The 16,365-nt window shown below is 35.9% G+C and overlaps 6 protein-coding genes across 7 annotated transcripts; 3 read left to right on the top strand and 3 right to left on the bottom strand.

Moving 5' to 3' along the window:
* Positions 1–109: 109 nt before the first annotated feature.
* Positions 110–5,015, top strand: LOC104645398 (putative disease resistance protein RGA1). The gene is made up of 2 exons (XM_010316859.4): positions 110–4,556; positions 4,652–5,015. The coding sequence occupies exon 1, from the start codon at positions 926–928 to the stop codon at positions 3,281–3,283; it is 2,358 nt and encodes a 785-aa protein (XP_010315161.2). The 5' UTR covers positions 110–925; the 3' UTR covers positions 3,284–4,556; positions 4,652–5,015.
* LOC138337054 (disease resistance protein TAO1-like) lies at positions 3,442–4,734 on the top strand. Its single transcript, XM_069295257.1, has 2 exons — positions 3,442–4,464; positions 4,600–4,734. The coding sequence occupies exons 1-2, from the start codon at positions 3,442–3,444 to the stop codon at positions 4,732–4,734; spliced, it is 1,158 nt and encodes a 385-aa protein (XP_069151358.1).
* Positions 5,016–5,226: 211 nt separating the features above from the next.
* On the bottom strand, positions 5,227–6,452 carry LOC101252727 (peptide methionine sulfoxide reductase B5). Its single transcript, XM_004230604.5, has 3 exons — positions 6,026–6,452; positions 5,743–5,899; positions 5,227–5,563 (listed from the first exon to the last, which is right to left on the bottom strand). Exons 1-3 carry the CDS (start codon positions 6,226–6,228, stop codon positions 5,408–5,410), a joined length of 516 nt encoding a protein of 171 aa, XP_004230652.1. The 5' UTR covers positions 6,229–6,452; the 3' UTR covers positions 5,227–5,407.
* A 1,198-nt stretch (positions 6,453–7,650) lies between these two features.
* Positions 7,651–10,682, top strand: LOC101252440 (glutamyl-tRNA reductase 1, chloroplastic-like). The gene is made up of 3 exons (XM_004230603.4): positions 7,651–8,207; positions 8,533–8,774; positions 9,211–10,682. The coding sequence occupies exons 1-3, from the start codon at positions 7,931–7,933 to the stop codon at positions 10,348–10,350; spliced, it is 1,659 nt and encodes a 552-aa protein (XP_004230651.1). The 5' UTR covers positions 7,651–7,930; the 3' UTR covers positions 10,351–10,682.
* Positions 10,683–10,852: 170 nt separating this feature from the next.
* On the bottom strand, positions 10,853–11,642 carry LOC104645397 (uncharacterized). The gene has a single exon (XM_010316858.4). It carries the CDS (start codon positions 11,400–11,402, stop codon positions 10,875–10,877), a length of 528 nt encoding a protein of 175 aa, XP_010315160.1. The 5' UTR covers positions 11,403–11,642; the 3' UTR covers positions 10,853–10,874.
* Positions 11,643–11,867: 225 nt separating this feature from the next.
* Positions 11,868–16,099, bottom strand: LOC101259585 (protein trichome birefringence-like 12). Of its 2 annotated transcripts, none has more exons than XM_004230551.5 (4): positions 15,411–16,099; positions 14,402–14,539; positions 13,213–13,462; positions 11,868–12,728 (listed from the first exon to the last, which is right to left on the bottom strand). In XM_004230551.5, exons 1-4 carry the CDS (start codon positions 15,932–15,934, stop codon positions 12,444–12,446), a joined length of 1,197 nt encoding a protein of 398 aa, XP_004230599.1. In that variant the 5' UTR covers positions 15,935–16,099; the 3' UTR covers positions 11,868–12,443. The 2 variants fall into 2 exon arrangements, with proteins under 2 accessions (XP_004230599.1, XP_004230600.1); XM_004230552.5 differs by having other exon boundaries at positions 11,868–12,705; positions 15,411–16,092.
* Between the last annotated feature and the right edge of the window lie 266 nt (positions 16,100–16,365).

Raw genomic sequence — 16,365 nt, 5'->3', positions numbered from 1 at the left:
CACCAAAATGGAAGGTTTGTATTTCGTGTGCTATATAATTCTATTTTATATTAATTAAATTTGTAAAAAATATATACGAAAAACATTTTAAGAATAAATTTAAATTATATTTTTTATTTTTTATAAAATTATAAATATAAAGTAGCGTGATTTATCTCATAAAAAATATTAAATTTTATGAAAGGAAAGAATAAATATGAAAAATAAAAGTCAAATATCCATCTTAAATTTTGAACAATTCAATATAATATATTTTGAACAATGAAAAAAACCTCAAACATTCCATTAATATGAATCTCTCATTTTAATTTATGTAATACTTTTAAATTTTAAAATTCAAATAAATCTATTTTGAATAAATTTTTAAAATATTTTTTCTTAATTGTTAATTATCGAAACTTATAGGTAGTGAATTTATTTTTTTAATGTAATTTTCAAATATATAAAATTTTATTTTAAAAAATTTAAAGATTTTAGGTCCATTTTAGAGCGAACTAAAACAATTTTAAGAGTCTTAAAAATCGAATTGCTCAGTTAATTGAAGCGTTTCTAATAGTTCACGTCGAAAATTCCTCATTTTCTGTTTGTCTGTATCAATGTGCACTCCATGTGTTTGTCAAAATGCAGGAATATTCATTCACATATCAATGGAAGAGAATATCCTTACAAAATCATTTTCAGTCTTCTCTGCGATACATTTTCGTGTTCTACGGAAATATCCAAGATTACAGCGTCAATGGCATTGGATGAGGTTTCTTGATTATTTACTTGTCATATAGTTATACATGTGAGACAAAATGAGAGATGTAATTTAGTAGGAAATTCTCTTTATTTATGGTTGATTATAACTTGTAACTTTGTTTGCTGTTCTAAATCACAACATTTTCTCTTATTTCTATTACCCATCATCCAATTCCTTTTAAGAATGCAATACATGGCAGATTTGGTACTATATCCTGTTTTACAGGTGATTCTTGAAAAGTTAGCCACTCCATATGTGCAGAAGTTCCATGATCTCTACCATTTGAAGGAAAACATAGAAAAACTGCAGAATACACTACCAACTGCTAGAGCTTTTCTTGATGATGCACATAAGCGACAAGAAACGGATCAACGTGTTGAAAACTGGTTGGTGAAGCTCAAGGACATAGCTTACCAGCTGGAGAACTTACTGGATGAATTTACTGCAGAAAGTGTAATGTGCGAGAGTCGCAGTGGAAAAGCCAAACAGGTAAGAAGTCTATTTCTACCTTTTGAACCATCAAAGCATCTTTTTGACCTTGCAAAAATGCTACCAAAAAAACTTAAGGAACTAGATGAGATTGCAAAGCAAGGGTTTAGCTTAAATCTTAGAGCGACAACTACAGAAAGACAAGTTGACAATTATGACAGAACAAAAGTAACTGGATCGTTTGTGATAACATCAAAAATATGTGGAAGAGATGATGATAAAAAGAAGCTTTTAGAGCTTTTGTTGACTACATGTGATGGCAAAACTGGTGGGGTTGTTTCTATCATCCCAATTGTAGGTATTGGAGGACTTGGCAAAACTACACTAGCTCAATTAGTCTACAATGATGAAAAGGTCGTTCATTTCTTTGACATTAAAATATGGGTTTATGTATCTCGGGATTTCGATGTAAGTAAGCTCATGTTAAGCATAATACAGTCTGCAACAAAGAGGAAGTGTGAACTCTTGGAGATGGATCTACTTCAAGCTCATTTTCAAGATTCATTGGGTGGAAAGAGATTCTTGATTGTTTTGGATGATGTATGGAATGAAGACCAAGAAGAGTGGGATAAGCTGGGCGACTTATTTCAAAGTGGTGGAGCAGGAAGTAGAATCATTGTCACTACACGGAGTACCAAAGTTGCTTCAATATTGGGAACTACCTCCCCTTATTGTCTCCAAGGCTTGACTGAAGATGATTGTTGGGTTTTGTTCAAGCAACGAGCTTTCAGCAAGGAAGAAGAAGGTGAGTATCCTAATCTGTTGGATATTGGAAAACAGATCATCAAGAAATGTGGGGGTGTGCCTTTGGCAGCAAAAACATTGGGAAGTTTGTTGCGCTTCAAACGAGAAAAAGAAGATTGGATGTTTGTGCAAGAGAGTGAACTTTGGAAACTTGAGAATTGTAACAGTGGCATACTGCCAGCTCTTCGGTTGAGCTACTTACAGTTGCCTCTACACCTCCAACGATGCTTTGCATTCTGTTCATTGTATCCAAAAAATTATGAAATTCACAAGGAAAAGATGATCCACATATGGATTGCTGAAGGCTTGATAACATGTCATGAGAAGAACAGGCAGTTGGAAGACATAGGCAACGAGTATTTTAATGACTTGTTGTGTTTATCATTTTTCCAGGAAGTTAAGAAATTTGATGAGACGGATCTAGTAGTATACATAATGCATGATCTCATCCATGATCTTGCTCGAAGTGTGGGGAGTCAGGACTTCGTGATATTGGGACATGACTTTACTCAAGGTAACATGTCACAGGTTCATCACCTGTCAATCCTTTTCCATTCAGATCCCACTTCATTTCCAAAGGAATTGTATGGTGCCAAACATCTTCGAACACTTCAATTCCTGTTTTGCACCGGAGACATTCCTTCTTCTTTTCCTCTGAACTTTAAATACTTGCGAGTCCTTGATTTAAGTGGTTGTGTGAAGAAGGTGCACGAGTCGATTAGTGATTTGATATGTTTGAGATACCTTGATCTCTCCAGCACCTCTATTCAAACACTCCCTCATACTATTTGCAACCTTTCTAATCTGCAAACCCTGAACCTCTCATTTTGTGGTAACCTAATGGAGTTACCTTTTGGATTGGCTAATATAACTGGCTTAAGGCACCTTAACATAGTGGGATGTAATGGACTGACTCGCCTTCCTGCTGGTCTGGGAAATTTGGTTCAGCTTCAAACTTTGCCTTTATACATTGTGGGCAAAGGGATTGGAGAAAGCATCTCTGAAATCAGTTCTCCCCACATAAGAGGTGAATTGAGTATAAGGGGCCTGGAGAACATCAGAGACAAAGAAGAAGCTGCACTGGCTAATCTGAGGGCGAAGAAATATGTGGAATTGTTAAGACTCCAATGGGGAAGTGAGAACATAGTGAGGATGTCAACAGGGTCTACCTCATACGAGGTTTGCAGAGAAGTTGATGGTACATCAAGATCACTATCAAGGGATGATGACAATGTTGTCGAGGGGATCATTGAGTGTCTTCAGCCACATGTAAACCTCAAAAAACTATATGTCTTCAGCCACATGTAAACCTCAAAAAACTATATATCAAGGGATATTCTGGATTCAGATTTCCAGATTGGGACCTCCCTAATCTAGTTCTGATTGCTTTGATCAACTGCAGTGGATGTGATACTTTACCTACCTTTGGGAAGCTTCCGTTTCTCAAAACACTTTATCTACAAGGGATGGATGGAGTTACACATATCGGTGAAGAATTTTATGGCGGCAAACCCCTCAAATTCCCATCCCTGGAAGACCTAACAATCAAGGACCTTCCCTGCTTAAAAGAATGGTCTTGCATAGAGAACGAAGCAGCAGTATTTCCTCGCCTGCAAAAGTTAGTTGTGGATAAATGTCCTAATCTTATCTCTGCTCCAACATTTCAATCTCTTCTTTATTTGGAGCTCCGTGATTGCCATCCAAAGATCTTGGAGTCTGTGGATAACATGTCTTCACTCTCCAATGTTGTGATTGATGCGCTTCAAGGTCTAGTGCACCTTTCAGGGAAATTGCTGGAGAACAACAAATCACTGGAGACTGTGGAAATACTTTCGTGCAAAAATTTCATTTCTCTTCCTCAAGAGATAGAGCATCTCACTTATCTGAAGTCACTGACCATTAGCAACTGTGAAAAACTAACCCATTTGCCAACAGGAATCCGAAAGCTGCAAGCTTTGGAGTTCCTTGAGATCAATGGGTGCCACAGCTTAGAGTCATTGCCATCAGAAGAATTTGCTGGTTTCAACTCCCTAAAGAGCTTGTCAATTGAGAATTGCGGCAACCTGATTTATCTTTCAAGTGGGTTCCTACATCTCACAGTCTTAGAACAGCTCTCCATCATGAGTTGCCCTCGGTTAACTTTATCTAGAGGTAGTTTCCAGAATCTCTCGTCTCTACGGAGCTTGAGTATTATATCCTGCCCTGAATTATACCCATTGCCAGCTAGCCTTCAACACGTCACTACGTTGCAAAGTCTGGTAATCCATAGCAGTCCTTATCTCACAGATCTTCCTGACTGGCTTGCTAAACTTTCCTCTCTTAGATCCCTTGCAATTTCAAATTGCGAACATTTGATATCATTGCCAGAAGGAATGAAGTACCTCAATGCTCTTCAGCATTTGTCGATTCAAGACTGTCCTCATCTTGAAAGGCTTTGCAAGAAGAAAGGTATGGAATGGCGAAAAATAGCTCATATTCCACACATATATGTTGGTTCACTTAAATTTGGAAGATGACTTTGGCTCCAACTGAAATCTGAAAGAAGAAAACATCTCTTTTCCATCCGCATTGAGATAGCAGAGTAAGCCACCATTGCTTTCACATTTTCTCCCTCTTATTTCTAGGTGCAAGTCATATATGGAAATCCAATTGAGTTTACTTGTCCCTCTGATGTAGCATTCTCAACAATCGATGAAGTTACCGGTTATTCTGAAGTTCAACAGCAGGATACAAGATCAAATATTTCTAGTGAGATCTAGAGGAAGATTTCAGAGTATAATTTTATATGTACTCCTGATGGAAATCAAGTGACTGATGAATCAGAGGATCGGAAAGAAGGAAAAGTCGAAGTTATATATTGTATACAAGTGAATTGTTCGTTTTCTTTTTGCATGAAAATAACTCTAGAACAATAATTACACTTTGATATCTAGCTAGTTGTATATGTCATATATATTCAGGTTTTCCATTAACCAACTTCCCTTTTCTGCTGGATCTAATATAAGCAATTTGAGGTTAATATACATCTTTTTGAAAGGAACTTCTACTTTTAAGTATTGCATGAAGCTACTTTTGATATGATCACTATGGAAAAAATTTGATGCTACTTTGTATATATCCACAGCTCATTGTATTTGCAAGTACCAACCAACTTGCGTTAAGAAAATACTAGCTAGTTGACATTGCTCATTGATGAGCAGGTGAATGTGTAGTTGAGTTGTGTGTAGTTCTATCTTCAGTGTAATGTGTAGTTGAATGAAAATAGCTCATTTCTTTACTTATCTTCAATAAAATCATCAAGCATATACAGATCATAATTACAAACAAAATATACAGAGACTAACAGGAAGTTGCTAAGCTACATGACAGAATGGACTATTAGATCAAAGTTGTACATAATCAGGACGTATATATATAGTCAGGAAGAGGGCATTAAGAAAATTGCGGTGGTTTGAACTTGAGGGATATACTGTTGACACAATGGCGTTCATTTGTTGGGGTACGAAACCATTCACCTTTAAAAACATGACCAAGATGGCCTCCACAAGCAGCACAAGTTATCTCCATCCTTATGCCATCTGGGTCTGGCTGAAATAACATGCAAATCAACTCAAAATGTCTTGTTTTAATTATAGAAACTCTAGCATTAGAAATGAGATTGATAGAGTTCGAGTCACCAAAAGAGTTGTGGTAAAACGATATAAGCATATTTGGGTAGTGATAAGCCACATACGAATGTAGCTAGTGTGATATGAGAAGAAGCTTACATTGCGATTTATGGCCCCAGGGAGACCCTCATAAAAAGAAGGCCAGCCACAGGGTGAGTTGAATTTGGTTGCGGATCTGTAGAGTGGAGTGCCACAACCAGCACAGAGGTAGGTGCCTACACCAAAAAACTTGTTATACTCTCCACTCCCTTGAGTCCTGTAGAGTAAAAATCAGGGATACTTAATTATACGCATCACACAACTACAATATTCGTTTTTATGTTTGTTAATTTTGTCCATTACAGATACAGATTTAAGAAGATTGTAACTACAGCATACATACTCTGTGCCTTTCTGTCTCAAAATCCGGAATTGGTCAGGGGAGAGAATGGCACGCCATTCCTCCTCTGACTTCTGAACGGACCCCGCTGCCGCAACCCGGAATCGGGTATTGGATAGGCCACGAATGGGAACTGCTTTTTTGGAGTTGAAAATTAAATTTTTTGAAGGAATAATTGGCCAAAATTTTAGAATCTGAGAGTCCATGGAAATGATTTTTTTTTTCTTCTTACTCTCAACACATTCATATAATCAGTTAATTGCTTCACAAATTCCACCTAACTGACTTTATCTATATTCTGGAATATCTGATCATATTTATGTGGATAAAACACCACAAAAAAAAAACAGTAAATTGTTAAATATTTTCTTGTGTTTTTTTCAGTTTATTTTTGTTTGATGTTACAGGACCGGTCGCCCGTTAACGTGATAGGTTAAATTATTAAATTTGACCTAATTAATACCACAGTTTAACTTTTATGACAGTATCTATGGACATTACCATTATTTATCATTTTTATTATTATTATTATGTGCAATTAATTAAGAAGAATTCTAGATTATCTTCAAATTTGTTGAGTAACAATTTGTTAGCAATATAATGTTATTTTAATTTCTAGTTGACTTTGTGCAATCAAAGGTTTAGAAGAATTCCTCTTATTTTCAAATTTTATGGGCCTACAACGCTGAAAAATTTAGCTAATTAGTAAAAAAAAAATCAAATTATTTAGGGATAATATCTATACTTTAATAATGTTAATAAATATATAAAAAATATTATTATTTTAAAAATAAATAATTATTCAGATATTATTAATATTTTCTCTCCCATATATTTTTCTATACTTACAAGTCTAAATGAGAATGCATGCAAATTATTTGTATAACTTTTTTTTTATCGCTGTACCGCAACAATACGAATGAATCAGACGGAATAGTTCAACAAAAAAGAAGCTTCTTTATTAATATACTTTTTAAAACTTTGAAATGGATTTGTATTTCTTTATTCAAATTCAAATTGTTTGAGCTAATAATTGAATAATTATTGAACGTGAAAATATTTTTAAATACCTTGCTTATATATAATTGTTTGCAACAAATTTTAAACATATGGAAAATAAACAAATCATACAAATAAAATATGAAGAAACATAATTTTATTGATTAAAATAGCGGGTACAATTCTGTTGATCTCTTAGTTCTACTCTCCTAGGATTTATCCATGATTCGAATGCCGTTACTGGCGTATTTCTCGAACTAGGATGATTTAGATTTAACTTCTCTACGTGAATAATCCATCAATTTGTGGAGTATTCGAGATCTTGATCTCTTTATGAAATTTTCGAGATACCTTTTAAGGGAATTTAACACTTGCATTACTACAGACTATATATCTCACATTTTAACATGTTAATACGAAATGATTTATGCAGCGAATATTCCTTAATAAATTCCAAAACTACTAAATAAAAATAAAAATAAAGTACACTATTTACGTACTTTGAAATGTAATTCAATATGGTACCAATTCCAAATCCTAAGTCAAAAAAGGAACCATCCACTTACATTATTAACACGTTCGTAGTCGCAATTCTCATATTTGGACTAATTCCTAATCGTAATAAATTTTGGAGTGTGGAAGCAACGCGCAAATGGAATAATTGAAAAACCCCAAAACTATAAATAAGCATTCCCAAAAAGTCAAATAATCACCAACCACTGTCGTCCATTCCGTCCAAATAAGTAAAATTGCCTAATTATATTGGGAAGCCTACCACTCCAATTACCAAAACCCATCACCTCCATACCTATTCCATTCTGTCACCTGCTCCATATTTCGAATACAAATCTGGGTTTTGGAGCTCTCTCGCCATAGCCGCTATTGCTGTTTTCTACAATTTGTGTTTCAATGGCGGTTGCGAGTAGTTCTCTGACAGGTGGAAGTTTCAATTTAAGTTCTACGTCTTGTTCTACGTCGTCTTCTCCTTCTCTGGATTGTTTTCGTCATCAACTTAGTTTTTTCGGGAGTCGGAGAAGAATTAAGCCGTTGGTATATTGGACGAGATCGCATTCCTTGAGCCCTAAATGTGAGTTATCTTCTAACTCGGTGGTGAAAAATGGCAAAAAGGAATCTAGAACATCGAGTCTTTCTGCTTTGGAACTTCTGAAAACTTCTGCTGCTGATCGTAAGCCTTTTTTTTTATCTCTCTTATTTTTTACTTGAAATTTTGGTATTATAGCTAGAGTTTTGTGATATTTTTCTAATCTCAAGTCCTTGACCTTGATTGAACTATAATTATTGACAGTAGCTAATTAGGGATTGAGGTTTGGTATTCACTACAGCTGAATCCGTGGCTTTGATTGAACTATAAATCTGTGGTATTTAGTTGATTGGGATTGAGGTGTAGTTCATTGATTGATATATGGATGGATAGTTTGAGTTTACTTAAGATGTTTGAGAAAGAAGGTTAGAGTTTTTATAGTCTAACATAGGTAACTTTTTGGTGACAGGATATACAAAGGAGAGTAGCAGCATCATGGTTATTGGACTTAACATTCACACAGCACCAGTCGAAGTGCGGGAGAAAGTTTCTATCCCAGAAGCACAATGGCCTCAAGCAATTCGCGAACTGTGTTCTTTGAATCATATAGAGGAAGCTGCTGTATTGAGTACTTGTAACAGAATTGAAATATATGTTCTGGCGCTTGCCCAAAATCGTGGAATTAAAGAAGTGACTGAGTGGATGTCTAAGGTAATTTTTTCTTCGAGCATCATTTATCTGCATTATGTTTCCTTTTGTTGACCAGCATCTTCAACCCGTCTAATAAACTAGCAACACTGTCATATAAAAACTGCGTTAAACTCTGATGAGCATCATCTACCCTATGTCGCTTGCAGTAAGATTTGAACAAATTCATGTTGGTTTCAAAGGTTTACGAATTACCTTGCATATTCTCCATCATGAAAGATGCACTTCAATGATAAACAAAAGATTTTGACTTGCTGTGCCATTTATACACTGCATTCTACATTTGGGAAGGAATTGTATTTATTGTACTATGCTTTGGTTCCCCTGCTCACTAACGTCATTGCAAAGGTCTAACTACCTAAGCACAGATATGCTACAATGTTCACTTTTTGTTGTACTTTATATGCAAACCTTTTTGACACAGATCTTTGTTTGGCAGTTTAGTGGAGTTCCAGTTACAGAGCTATGCCAACACCGGTTTTTGCTATACAATCAAGATGCCACACAACACCTGTTTGAAGTAGCTGCTGGACTAGATTCCCTAGTCCTGGGAGAAGGTCAAATTCTTGCACAGGTCAAGCAGGTTGTTAAGAATGGACAAGGTGTCCCTGGCTTTGGTAGGAAAATAAGTGAGCTATTTAAGCGTGCAATCACAACTGGTAAGAGGGTAAGAACTGAGACCAATATCTCCAGCGGATCAGTATCAGTCAGTTCAGCGGCGGTGGAGCTTGCTCTGCTGAAACTTCCAGAGTATTCTTCTTCTATGGCTCGTGTGTTAATTGTTGGAGCTGGCAAGATGGGAAAGCTTGTGATCAGACACTTGGCTGCTAAAGGGTGTAAAAAGATGGTTGTCATTAACCGGACAGAGGACAGAGTTGCTGCCATCCGTGAGGAGTTGATGGATGCTGATATAGTATATAAACCTTTCTCAGAATTGTTAGCATGTGCTGCTCAGGCTGATGTAATATTCACATGCACTGCTTCGAAAGCCCCTTTATTCATAAAAGAGAGTGTTCAAGCTCTCCCTTCTGTGGACTCTGAAGATGGATGCCGGAGGCTATTTATCGATATTTCTGTTCCTCGGAATGTGGAGCCTAGTGTTGCTGAAGTTGAAGGTGCAGATGTTTACAATGTGGATGATCTTAAAGAGGTTGTGGAAGTTAATAAGGAGGATCGGTTGCGGAAGAAAATGGAAGCTGAGACTATCATTGCTGAGGAAGTGAAACAATTTGAAGCACTTAAAGACTCCCTTGAAACCGTTCCAACTATCAAAAAGCTCAGGGCATATGCTGAAAGAATTAGGTCTGCTGAGGTTGACAAATGTTTGTCTAAGATGGGTGATGATATCCCCCAACACAAGAAGAAGGCTATTTATGATCTTAGTCTAGGGATAGTAAACAAGCTGCTACATGGACCAATGCAGCATCTGAAATGCGATGGAGCTGAAAACCGAACTTTGAGTGAAATACTTGAAAATATGCACGCCCTTAACAGAATATTTGGTCTTGATACAGAGATGTCTGTATTGGAAGAGAAAGTACGAGCCAAGATAGAACAAAATCAAAAGCAATCCTCTTGAGGTTCTTCTGCCATTCAGCTAGAAAAGGTCAATAACATTCAGCAAAGTTCAATCAGGAATGATCATCATTTCAGATCCTTTCCTGACAGTTTGCTAGTTTTGACTGTATCAAATTAGAGTACACAGAACAGATGTGAAATTCTTTGTTTTAAACCATAGGTAGCCAACATTACACGAAAGATTCCCTCAGATTGCGGGAAAGTCTGCCATAGTTGCAGTTGTATTTCTTACATAAGAGTATATATCCATCCATTTGTTGAATCCAGATGAGTATTCATAATATATCAGAAGTTCATGAGGGCTTTGTGAAGCTTCTCACTTTACTGTCTCAACTTCGTTCTGTCTGTTATTTCCTTTTTATTTCTACGTGGGCTAAAAAAAAAGGTGGGCAATTACATCAACACTTAAGCATATATAAGATGTTTTGGCATCTTTGGAAACAAATTTCCATCCTGTTTAGTTTAACAAATCAAAAGCAGAGATATTTAAAGCTAAAAGTCAATAAGGGAAACTGAAAATCCAATTTATTCATTATCATCCCCTGAAAATCCCATCAATTTTTTGAGACCAGGGAAAAAAGAAGAAGAAGAAGAAGAAGTAGAAGAATTGAACTCAGAAATGTTTTCAACTAAGTACTCATCGACTAATTCTTTAACAGACCTCGCAGATAATGGATGAAAATGGGCACCCCATTCTAAAACAAAACTTTTAACCAAATCCCATTGTTCCTCCTCACTGAACTTCTTCCATTTCTTCTTCATTTCCTCCGATTTCAATCCCGTGTAGTGGCAAAACTCAACGAACAAAAGCTCTTTGCTTTTCTTCAACGCTTCCTCTTTCTGTATCATCTGGGTGTTCATCTTTCCAACCTCTGTTGCAAAATCTGATGCCAGGTCAATATCGTTCATGTCGTCGTCGTTGTTGGTGCACGAGACTTTGTGAAACTTGGGATGATTCTTGAAGGTATACATCGAAGGGACCAAATTGGTTTGGGAGTTTGTGAATTGTGAAGGGAAACGATTTGGATAAAGAAGATGAATTGTCAAAGCCATGGAAGGAGGATTGGCGTTGGTTTTTTTGGATTTTAAAGATTTCCTTTTTTAATGAGATTTATATGATTATTAGGGCTGCTTGCTTGCAGTGTTCAAGTTTTTGCACCGACTGCCTGTCTATATTTTTTGTCTGGTCTTTAATTCTATCTTTTATAGTTCAGTTTATGACACATACTGTAATGATTACTAGAAAAACAGATTTTAGGGTTTGTTACTTTGTTTAGTAGTACAATGATGAACCAATTTCATGGAGTGTCACAATTCATAAACTTTTGACGTTTGACTACTTAACGAGTAGCAAACCAATTTTATTGCAGAAAAAGGAAAATGAGAATTCCACAACATATAAAATGTATATATGTTGTTAAATATTTACAGTAAAAAGAAAACGAAGAGTATAATTGGGAGAATTGATAAGAAATTAAAGCCATTTTTAGCATAAAGAATAGATTATTATCGAGCAACTTGAACAAATCTTTTTTTTTTTTTTACATTTCACACGATTATAATAATACATTATACATTCTCCACCCAAAAACACAAAATTTGAAAAAGAAGAGACCACCTGATAGAAACAAAAAAAAGGAAGAAAAAAAAATATAGCAATGTTTGTACATGTTCTACAAAGTTTCTAAGTGGGGAACAGGTATGAGGTGAAAAGGGAAAAAAGAAAACATCTCTAACCAAAGCCCCTTGAAAAGGGAAAAAAGAAAAAAAATAATTCTTAGTATATAAACTCTAGGCCTTTTGGCTTATAATCAGCCCCCATTTTCCTCCCAATAGGTAAGCACCAGAAAACATCTGTAACCAAAGCCCCTTGAACAAGGCTAAACAGTTTCAAAGGTCAAATCTCCAACCCCCCTCCCCCCGCTACCCCTCCAAATGATAGGAAGAATGTAAGGGAATACAAAATAATGAACTGGTTCTACCACCTCCTTCAGATCAGCAAGTTTGTAGTTGTTGTCAAAAAAGCTGACGTCTTGATGTATCAGGAGCTCAGTTGCAAATGAATCACGCAAGCTTTGCAACCATCTATAGTGATCACCCTGTCTCTAAAATATGAGGAGTGATTAGCTGGGCCAAGATATCAACCCATGTATCTGGAACACCAGGAAGGCACCAATGCATACAGTCTTGACCCCAGACCGATACTGCATCCTTTTTCCCCAACCAAATGGCAGGATGGGCATCTGCACGGAACTCACTCAAGTGAGTCAGATCGAGGCTTCTGATAGTTGTATCTTTTAAAACCTCTTCGATCAAATGATTTAGTCGCCTTGCTTCTTTGTTAACCCCATTATATCTGGGATCAAACCACAGATCAAGCTGTTCAGGTATCAGTAAGATTTTCTTCAGAAAACTTATCAGTTGTCACTACTTACTGTAATAAACTTTCAAGTGCATAATAGTCCCTATAATTTGTCAAAAAATGTAAACAGGAAATCTAATGGTCTGAGAAAATGTAGATGTGGGAACAAGCACTTTTTTCTATCAGTAGGAAAATCACTTGTTGAAGGAAGTTAGATTACAAACATGTTAAGTTAAATACTTTTGTATCAATTGTCAGACAAAATAAGCTTTCTTAGGAGGCAAATCCTTGCTAAGTTAGACTAAAAAACATGTTGAGTTAAATATATAACAAATTATCCATGTCTTTCAACTTTACTTGCATGAGTTTGTAGACTAAGCAATGCATTTCCAAGTGATTTCTATTAGTATGCAAGGGACATTTCTATTAGTAACTAACCAAGTTGATTACCTTAAGAAAGTGGAAGTCTCAAATTCACCAAAAAGTGCTACATTTGCATACCTGAAGTTCATCAAGGGGTTCATCCATTGTGCAACTACCATTTTGATTCCAATCACCACCGTGAAAGTGCCTTGGTGATTGCAAGCGCCAAAACTTAAGTGTTTTCTCTGGTAATTCTTTATCTATATAGGCAATCATATTCTCAAGAACAACCTTAAACCCATCAAACATCTCTAATGGAGGTTGAATCAATTGCCCTGCCTTGTAGAAAACAAGAGGCGTCTCTTTAGGGAATTTGTCAAAGCCCCACCTAGAAGATATTAATAACCATTAAAGCAAAGGAGTTAGAGATAATACGTTAATAACTAGAGTCGGTGAAATAATTTGAAATGTCAGGAAAACCATCATTAGTCCGACCTGTGATTATAGGAGTACTTGCTTTTAAGTTTGATCAAACACAACCGGAATCATTTTTTTAATCAAGAAACACAACTGGAATCGTTAACAGTGCAAAGTTGCTGCACACAACAAATTACCAGCTGATCTACCTAGCCCATCATGTATTGGAACTTCAATTTCCTCTCCGTTACACACACATATGAAAGAACAAAGATAACACCTTCCACTTAAAAAACATGTACATTTTTCTACTGAATAAGGCGAAATTTTGCTTTTTGGCAATGCATAAATTTATAATTTTATTTTTCCCATTGAAGATAGATAGGAGTTCAGACCTTTATGTCTTCGAATAAAATTTTAGAGCTTTTCAAGTTTCAATAGTGGTACAGCTAGGTGGTTAGCATCCAAAGGTGGCTGAAAATTCCATCCATACAGGTGATGTGTTTGCAAGGTTGGGCAGGTAGTTACAACAACAACAACAAACCCAGTGTAATCCCACAAGTGGGTTCTGAGGAGGGTGATGCACATGCAGTCTTACACTTATATTCATAAGGTGAAGGCAGATAGATTGTTTGTTTCTGATAGACCCTCAGCTCAAGTAAAGCATATCAAAAATCAAGTAGGTTGGGCAGGTAGTCAATGTTAATATTTTCACCCAACAACCCACTGTCATCCAGATGCTTAATTCAATTTTTTTACATATTATGTAAGAGAAACTTCAACTGAAAATGAAAATATTTCACAATAAACAGAGGAAAATTGGCCATTCTATTTGGACAGCAGAAGTGATAGACATATCAGCGAATGTGCGAAAAAGTAAAAACAGCATGAAGGAAGGCACAAAAATTACCAATGACCAGTGTTGAAGACTAGAACATTGTAAAAGGCACCAATATGAGCCCAATCATCTGCTGGAATATCAACATCTACTCGATATCTTCCCTTCAATCCATCTTGGTTGGAATCGTCAAGCTGTTTTGGCAGCCACCTTATTTAATCAGTAATGAGCAAGTAAGATTACGACTTCAAAGAAAACTCACATCATACTTCAGACTGATATCCAACTTTGGCAACACTCAAGAATGAGGACAAACTATGTAATGCAAATGGTACACAAGATACAGTTTTCATTTCTGTTAGCATAATTAACCAGACAAAACGAGAACTTTTTAAAAAATTAACGTAAATGGTCAGTTGAGGAGCAACAGCCGTATCAAGAAGCTAATCTACACTCTTCTAATGACCAAAGTCCCTTTATGATGTCAGATACTGAAGCTAGTCACAATTCAAGTTCTATTTTACACTTGAGCACTCATCCAGGCAACAAGTTATAGCTCATACAACAAAGAGTTTCAAGTTAAAGCTCCAATTTCATTGTAAAAATATGACTTTCTACATTAGCCAATACAAGCATATGACTTACGTAACAAAAGTAAATTAATGCTACAAACATCCTGGAATGAACAGACTTTTTCTTGGAAAATTGCACTATGAATCCTAGCCTTCCAAAGCTCCTTCCTTCAAAATTATTCTTGGAAGAACTAGAATTTGAAATTAGCCGTGGATAGGAAATCATAGAAGTTGCTCAGCCATTATTTTGTATAATCAATCTATAAATATAGGGAACCACAACTCACAGTACAGCCATGAATTCTCCAACTTTCAGTGTTGATAAGCAACCATGATTAGGTGCAAACTCAATAATATCTGGTAAAAAATTGTCATTTGCTACTAAACAACACAATATCAAAACTAATATTTGCATTTGCTACTAACAACACAATTTATAACAAGAATCTCGGAATATATTACAATATCAAAACACGTTAAAAGTATAACGTATAAAGCAATATGCTCACTCATATTTGGCTAGCAAAACAGCACGATGATAACCCACGGTAACATTGAACTTTGGAAAATAGGCTCCTCTCCAAGCACCCTTTCTCTTCCATTTCTTTGCACTAGAATCAGCCACTCTAAGAGTACACAAAAACGAAACCAAGAAATTCTCATTCAACGAATCTCCAACAAACCCAATATTCTTGTTCCTCATTGAACCCAAGAACCCAACTGGGTCGATCCGAGTTAAATCACACTTGTCGGGTTTCCATTTCCAAGAATTGATCCGACCCATATTCTCTCTTTGGTTTCTGAGACAGTTCCAGGCGTTCCTGTGAAAGGGGCAGGACTCATCGTAAATGGGTCTGCGATTCGGGTCGCTAACCCACTTCCCTTTAAAGAGATTACAAGAAGGAGAGATGGGAATTTTGGGTTTCGGAGGAGTAGGAGCATAAAGTGGAAGGGATAGGGAGTAGAGGAAAATGAGAAGCAACGTCGGCAGAATCAGCCATGAGAAGAGCTTTGGAGTTAGCTTCGACGCCATTTCTGATCTCCTCTAAACATGACACTGAACAACCATTTCAAATATTATTATTTTGGGATAATTTTCTTGTAAAACTCACTTTTTTATATTACGTTCACTTTCCTTCATTTTAATCATCCTTTAAACCCATATTAAAATAAATATAAATCAATTTTAATTTGACACATTTTTCCTTCTTCATGTTGATTTATTTTTAAAGTATTTTATAAAATAAATTATTTTTTTAATAATCTAAAGAAATTAATACAAAGAGAGATAAATTGTTAAATCATAATTAACTTATGTTTATTTTTTAATAGGTTTAAAACAAGGTTATAAAAAAATCAAAATAAGGAAGTAGGCATAATATCGTAAACCACGTGGTAAACCACGTGAAATGTGAGTGTTATAGAGCGAAATCTCCAAAGAGGTTTATGAAATCATCTCTATTA

Source organism: Solanum lycopersicum, chromosome 1 (genome assembly GCF_036512215.1).
Source record: "Solanum lycopersicum chromosome 1, SLM_r2.1".
Classification (NCBI taxonomy): Eukaryota; Viridiplantae; Streptophyta; class Magnoliopsida; order Solanales; family Solanaceae; genus Solanum; species Solanum lycopersicum.
This window is presented reverse-complemented; position numbering and strand designations above follow the sequence as displayed.

What these genes read in the sequence shown, in the direction of transcription:
- LOC104645398 (XM_010316859.4), top strand. Translation starts at nt 926, where the DNA reads ATGCAATACATGGCAGATTTGGTACTATATCCTGTTTTACAGGTGATT.
- LOC138337054 (XM_069295257.1), top strand. Translation starts at nt 3,442, where the DNA reads ATGGATGGAGTTACACATATCGGTGAAGAATTTTATGGCGGCAAACCC. An exon ending in CTCATATTCCACACATATAT is followed by an intron (nt 4,465 to 4,599) that starts GTTGGTTCACTT and finishes TCTTATTTCTAG; the next exon opens with GTGCAAGTCATATATGGAAA.
- LOC101252727 (XM_004230604.5), bottom strand. Translation starts at nt 6,228, where the DNA reads ATGGACTCTCAGATTCTAAAATTTTGGCCAATTATTCCTTCAAAAAAT. An exon ending in TTGAGACAGAAAGGCACAGA is followed by an intron (nt 5,900 to 6,025) that starts GTATGTATGCTG and finishes TTTACTCTACAG; the next exon opens with GACTCAAGGGAGTGGAGAGT. An exon ending in CTGGGGCCATAAATCGCAAT is followed by an intron (nt 5,564 to 5,742) that starts GTAAGCTTCTTC and finishes ATGTTATTTCAG; the next exon opens with CCAGACCCAGATGGCATAAG.
- LOC101252440 (XM_004230603.4), top strand. Translation starts at nt 7,931, where the DNA reads ATGGCGGTTGCGAGTAGTTCTCTGACAGGTGGAAGTTTCAATTTAAGT. An exon ending in GAAAACTTCTGCTGCTGATC is followed by an intron (nt 8,208 to 8,532) that starts GTAAGCCTTTTT and finishes TTTTGGTGACAG; the next exon opens with GATATACAAAGGAGAGTAGC. An exon ending in TGACTGAGTGGATGTCTAAG is followed by an intron (nt 8,775 to 9,210) that starts GTAATTTTTTCT and finishes TTTGTTTGGCAG; the next exon opens with TTTAGTGGAGTTCCAGTTAC.
- LOC104645397 (XM_010316858.4), bottom strand. Translation starts at nt 11,402, where the DNA reads ATGGCTTTGACAATTCATCTTCTTTATCCAAATCGTTTCCCTTCACAA.
- LOC101259585 (XM_004230551.5), bottom strand. Translation starts at nt 15,934, where the DNA reads ATGGCGTCGAAGCTAACTCCAAAGCTCTTCTCATGGCTGATTCTGCCG. An exon ending in GTTTTGCTAGCCAAATATGA is followed by an intron (nt 14,540 to 15,410) that starts GTGAGCATATTG and finishes TGATTAAATAAG; the next exon opens with GTGGCTGCCAAAACAGCTTG. An exon ending in GTCTTCAACACTGGTCATTG is followed by an intron (nt 13,463 to 14,401) that starts GTAATTTTTGTG and finishes AATATCTTCTAG; the next exon opens with GTGGGGCTTTGACAAATTCC.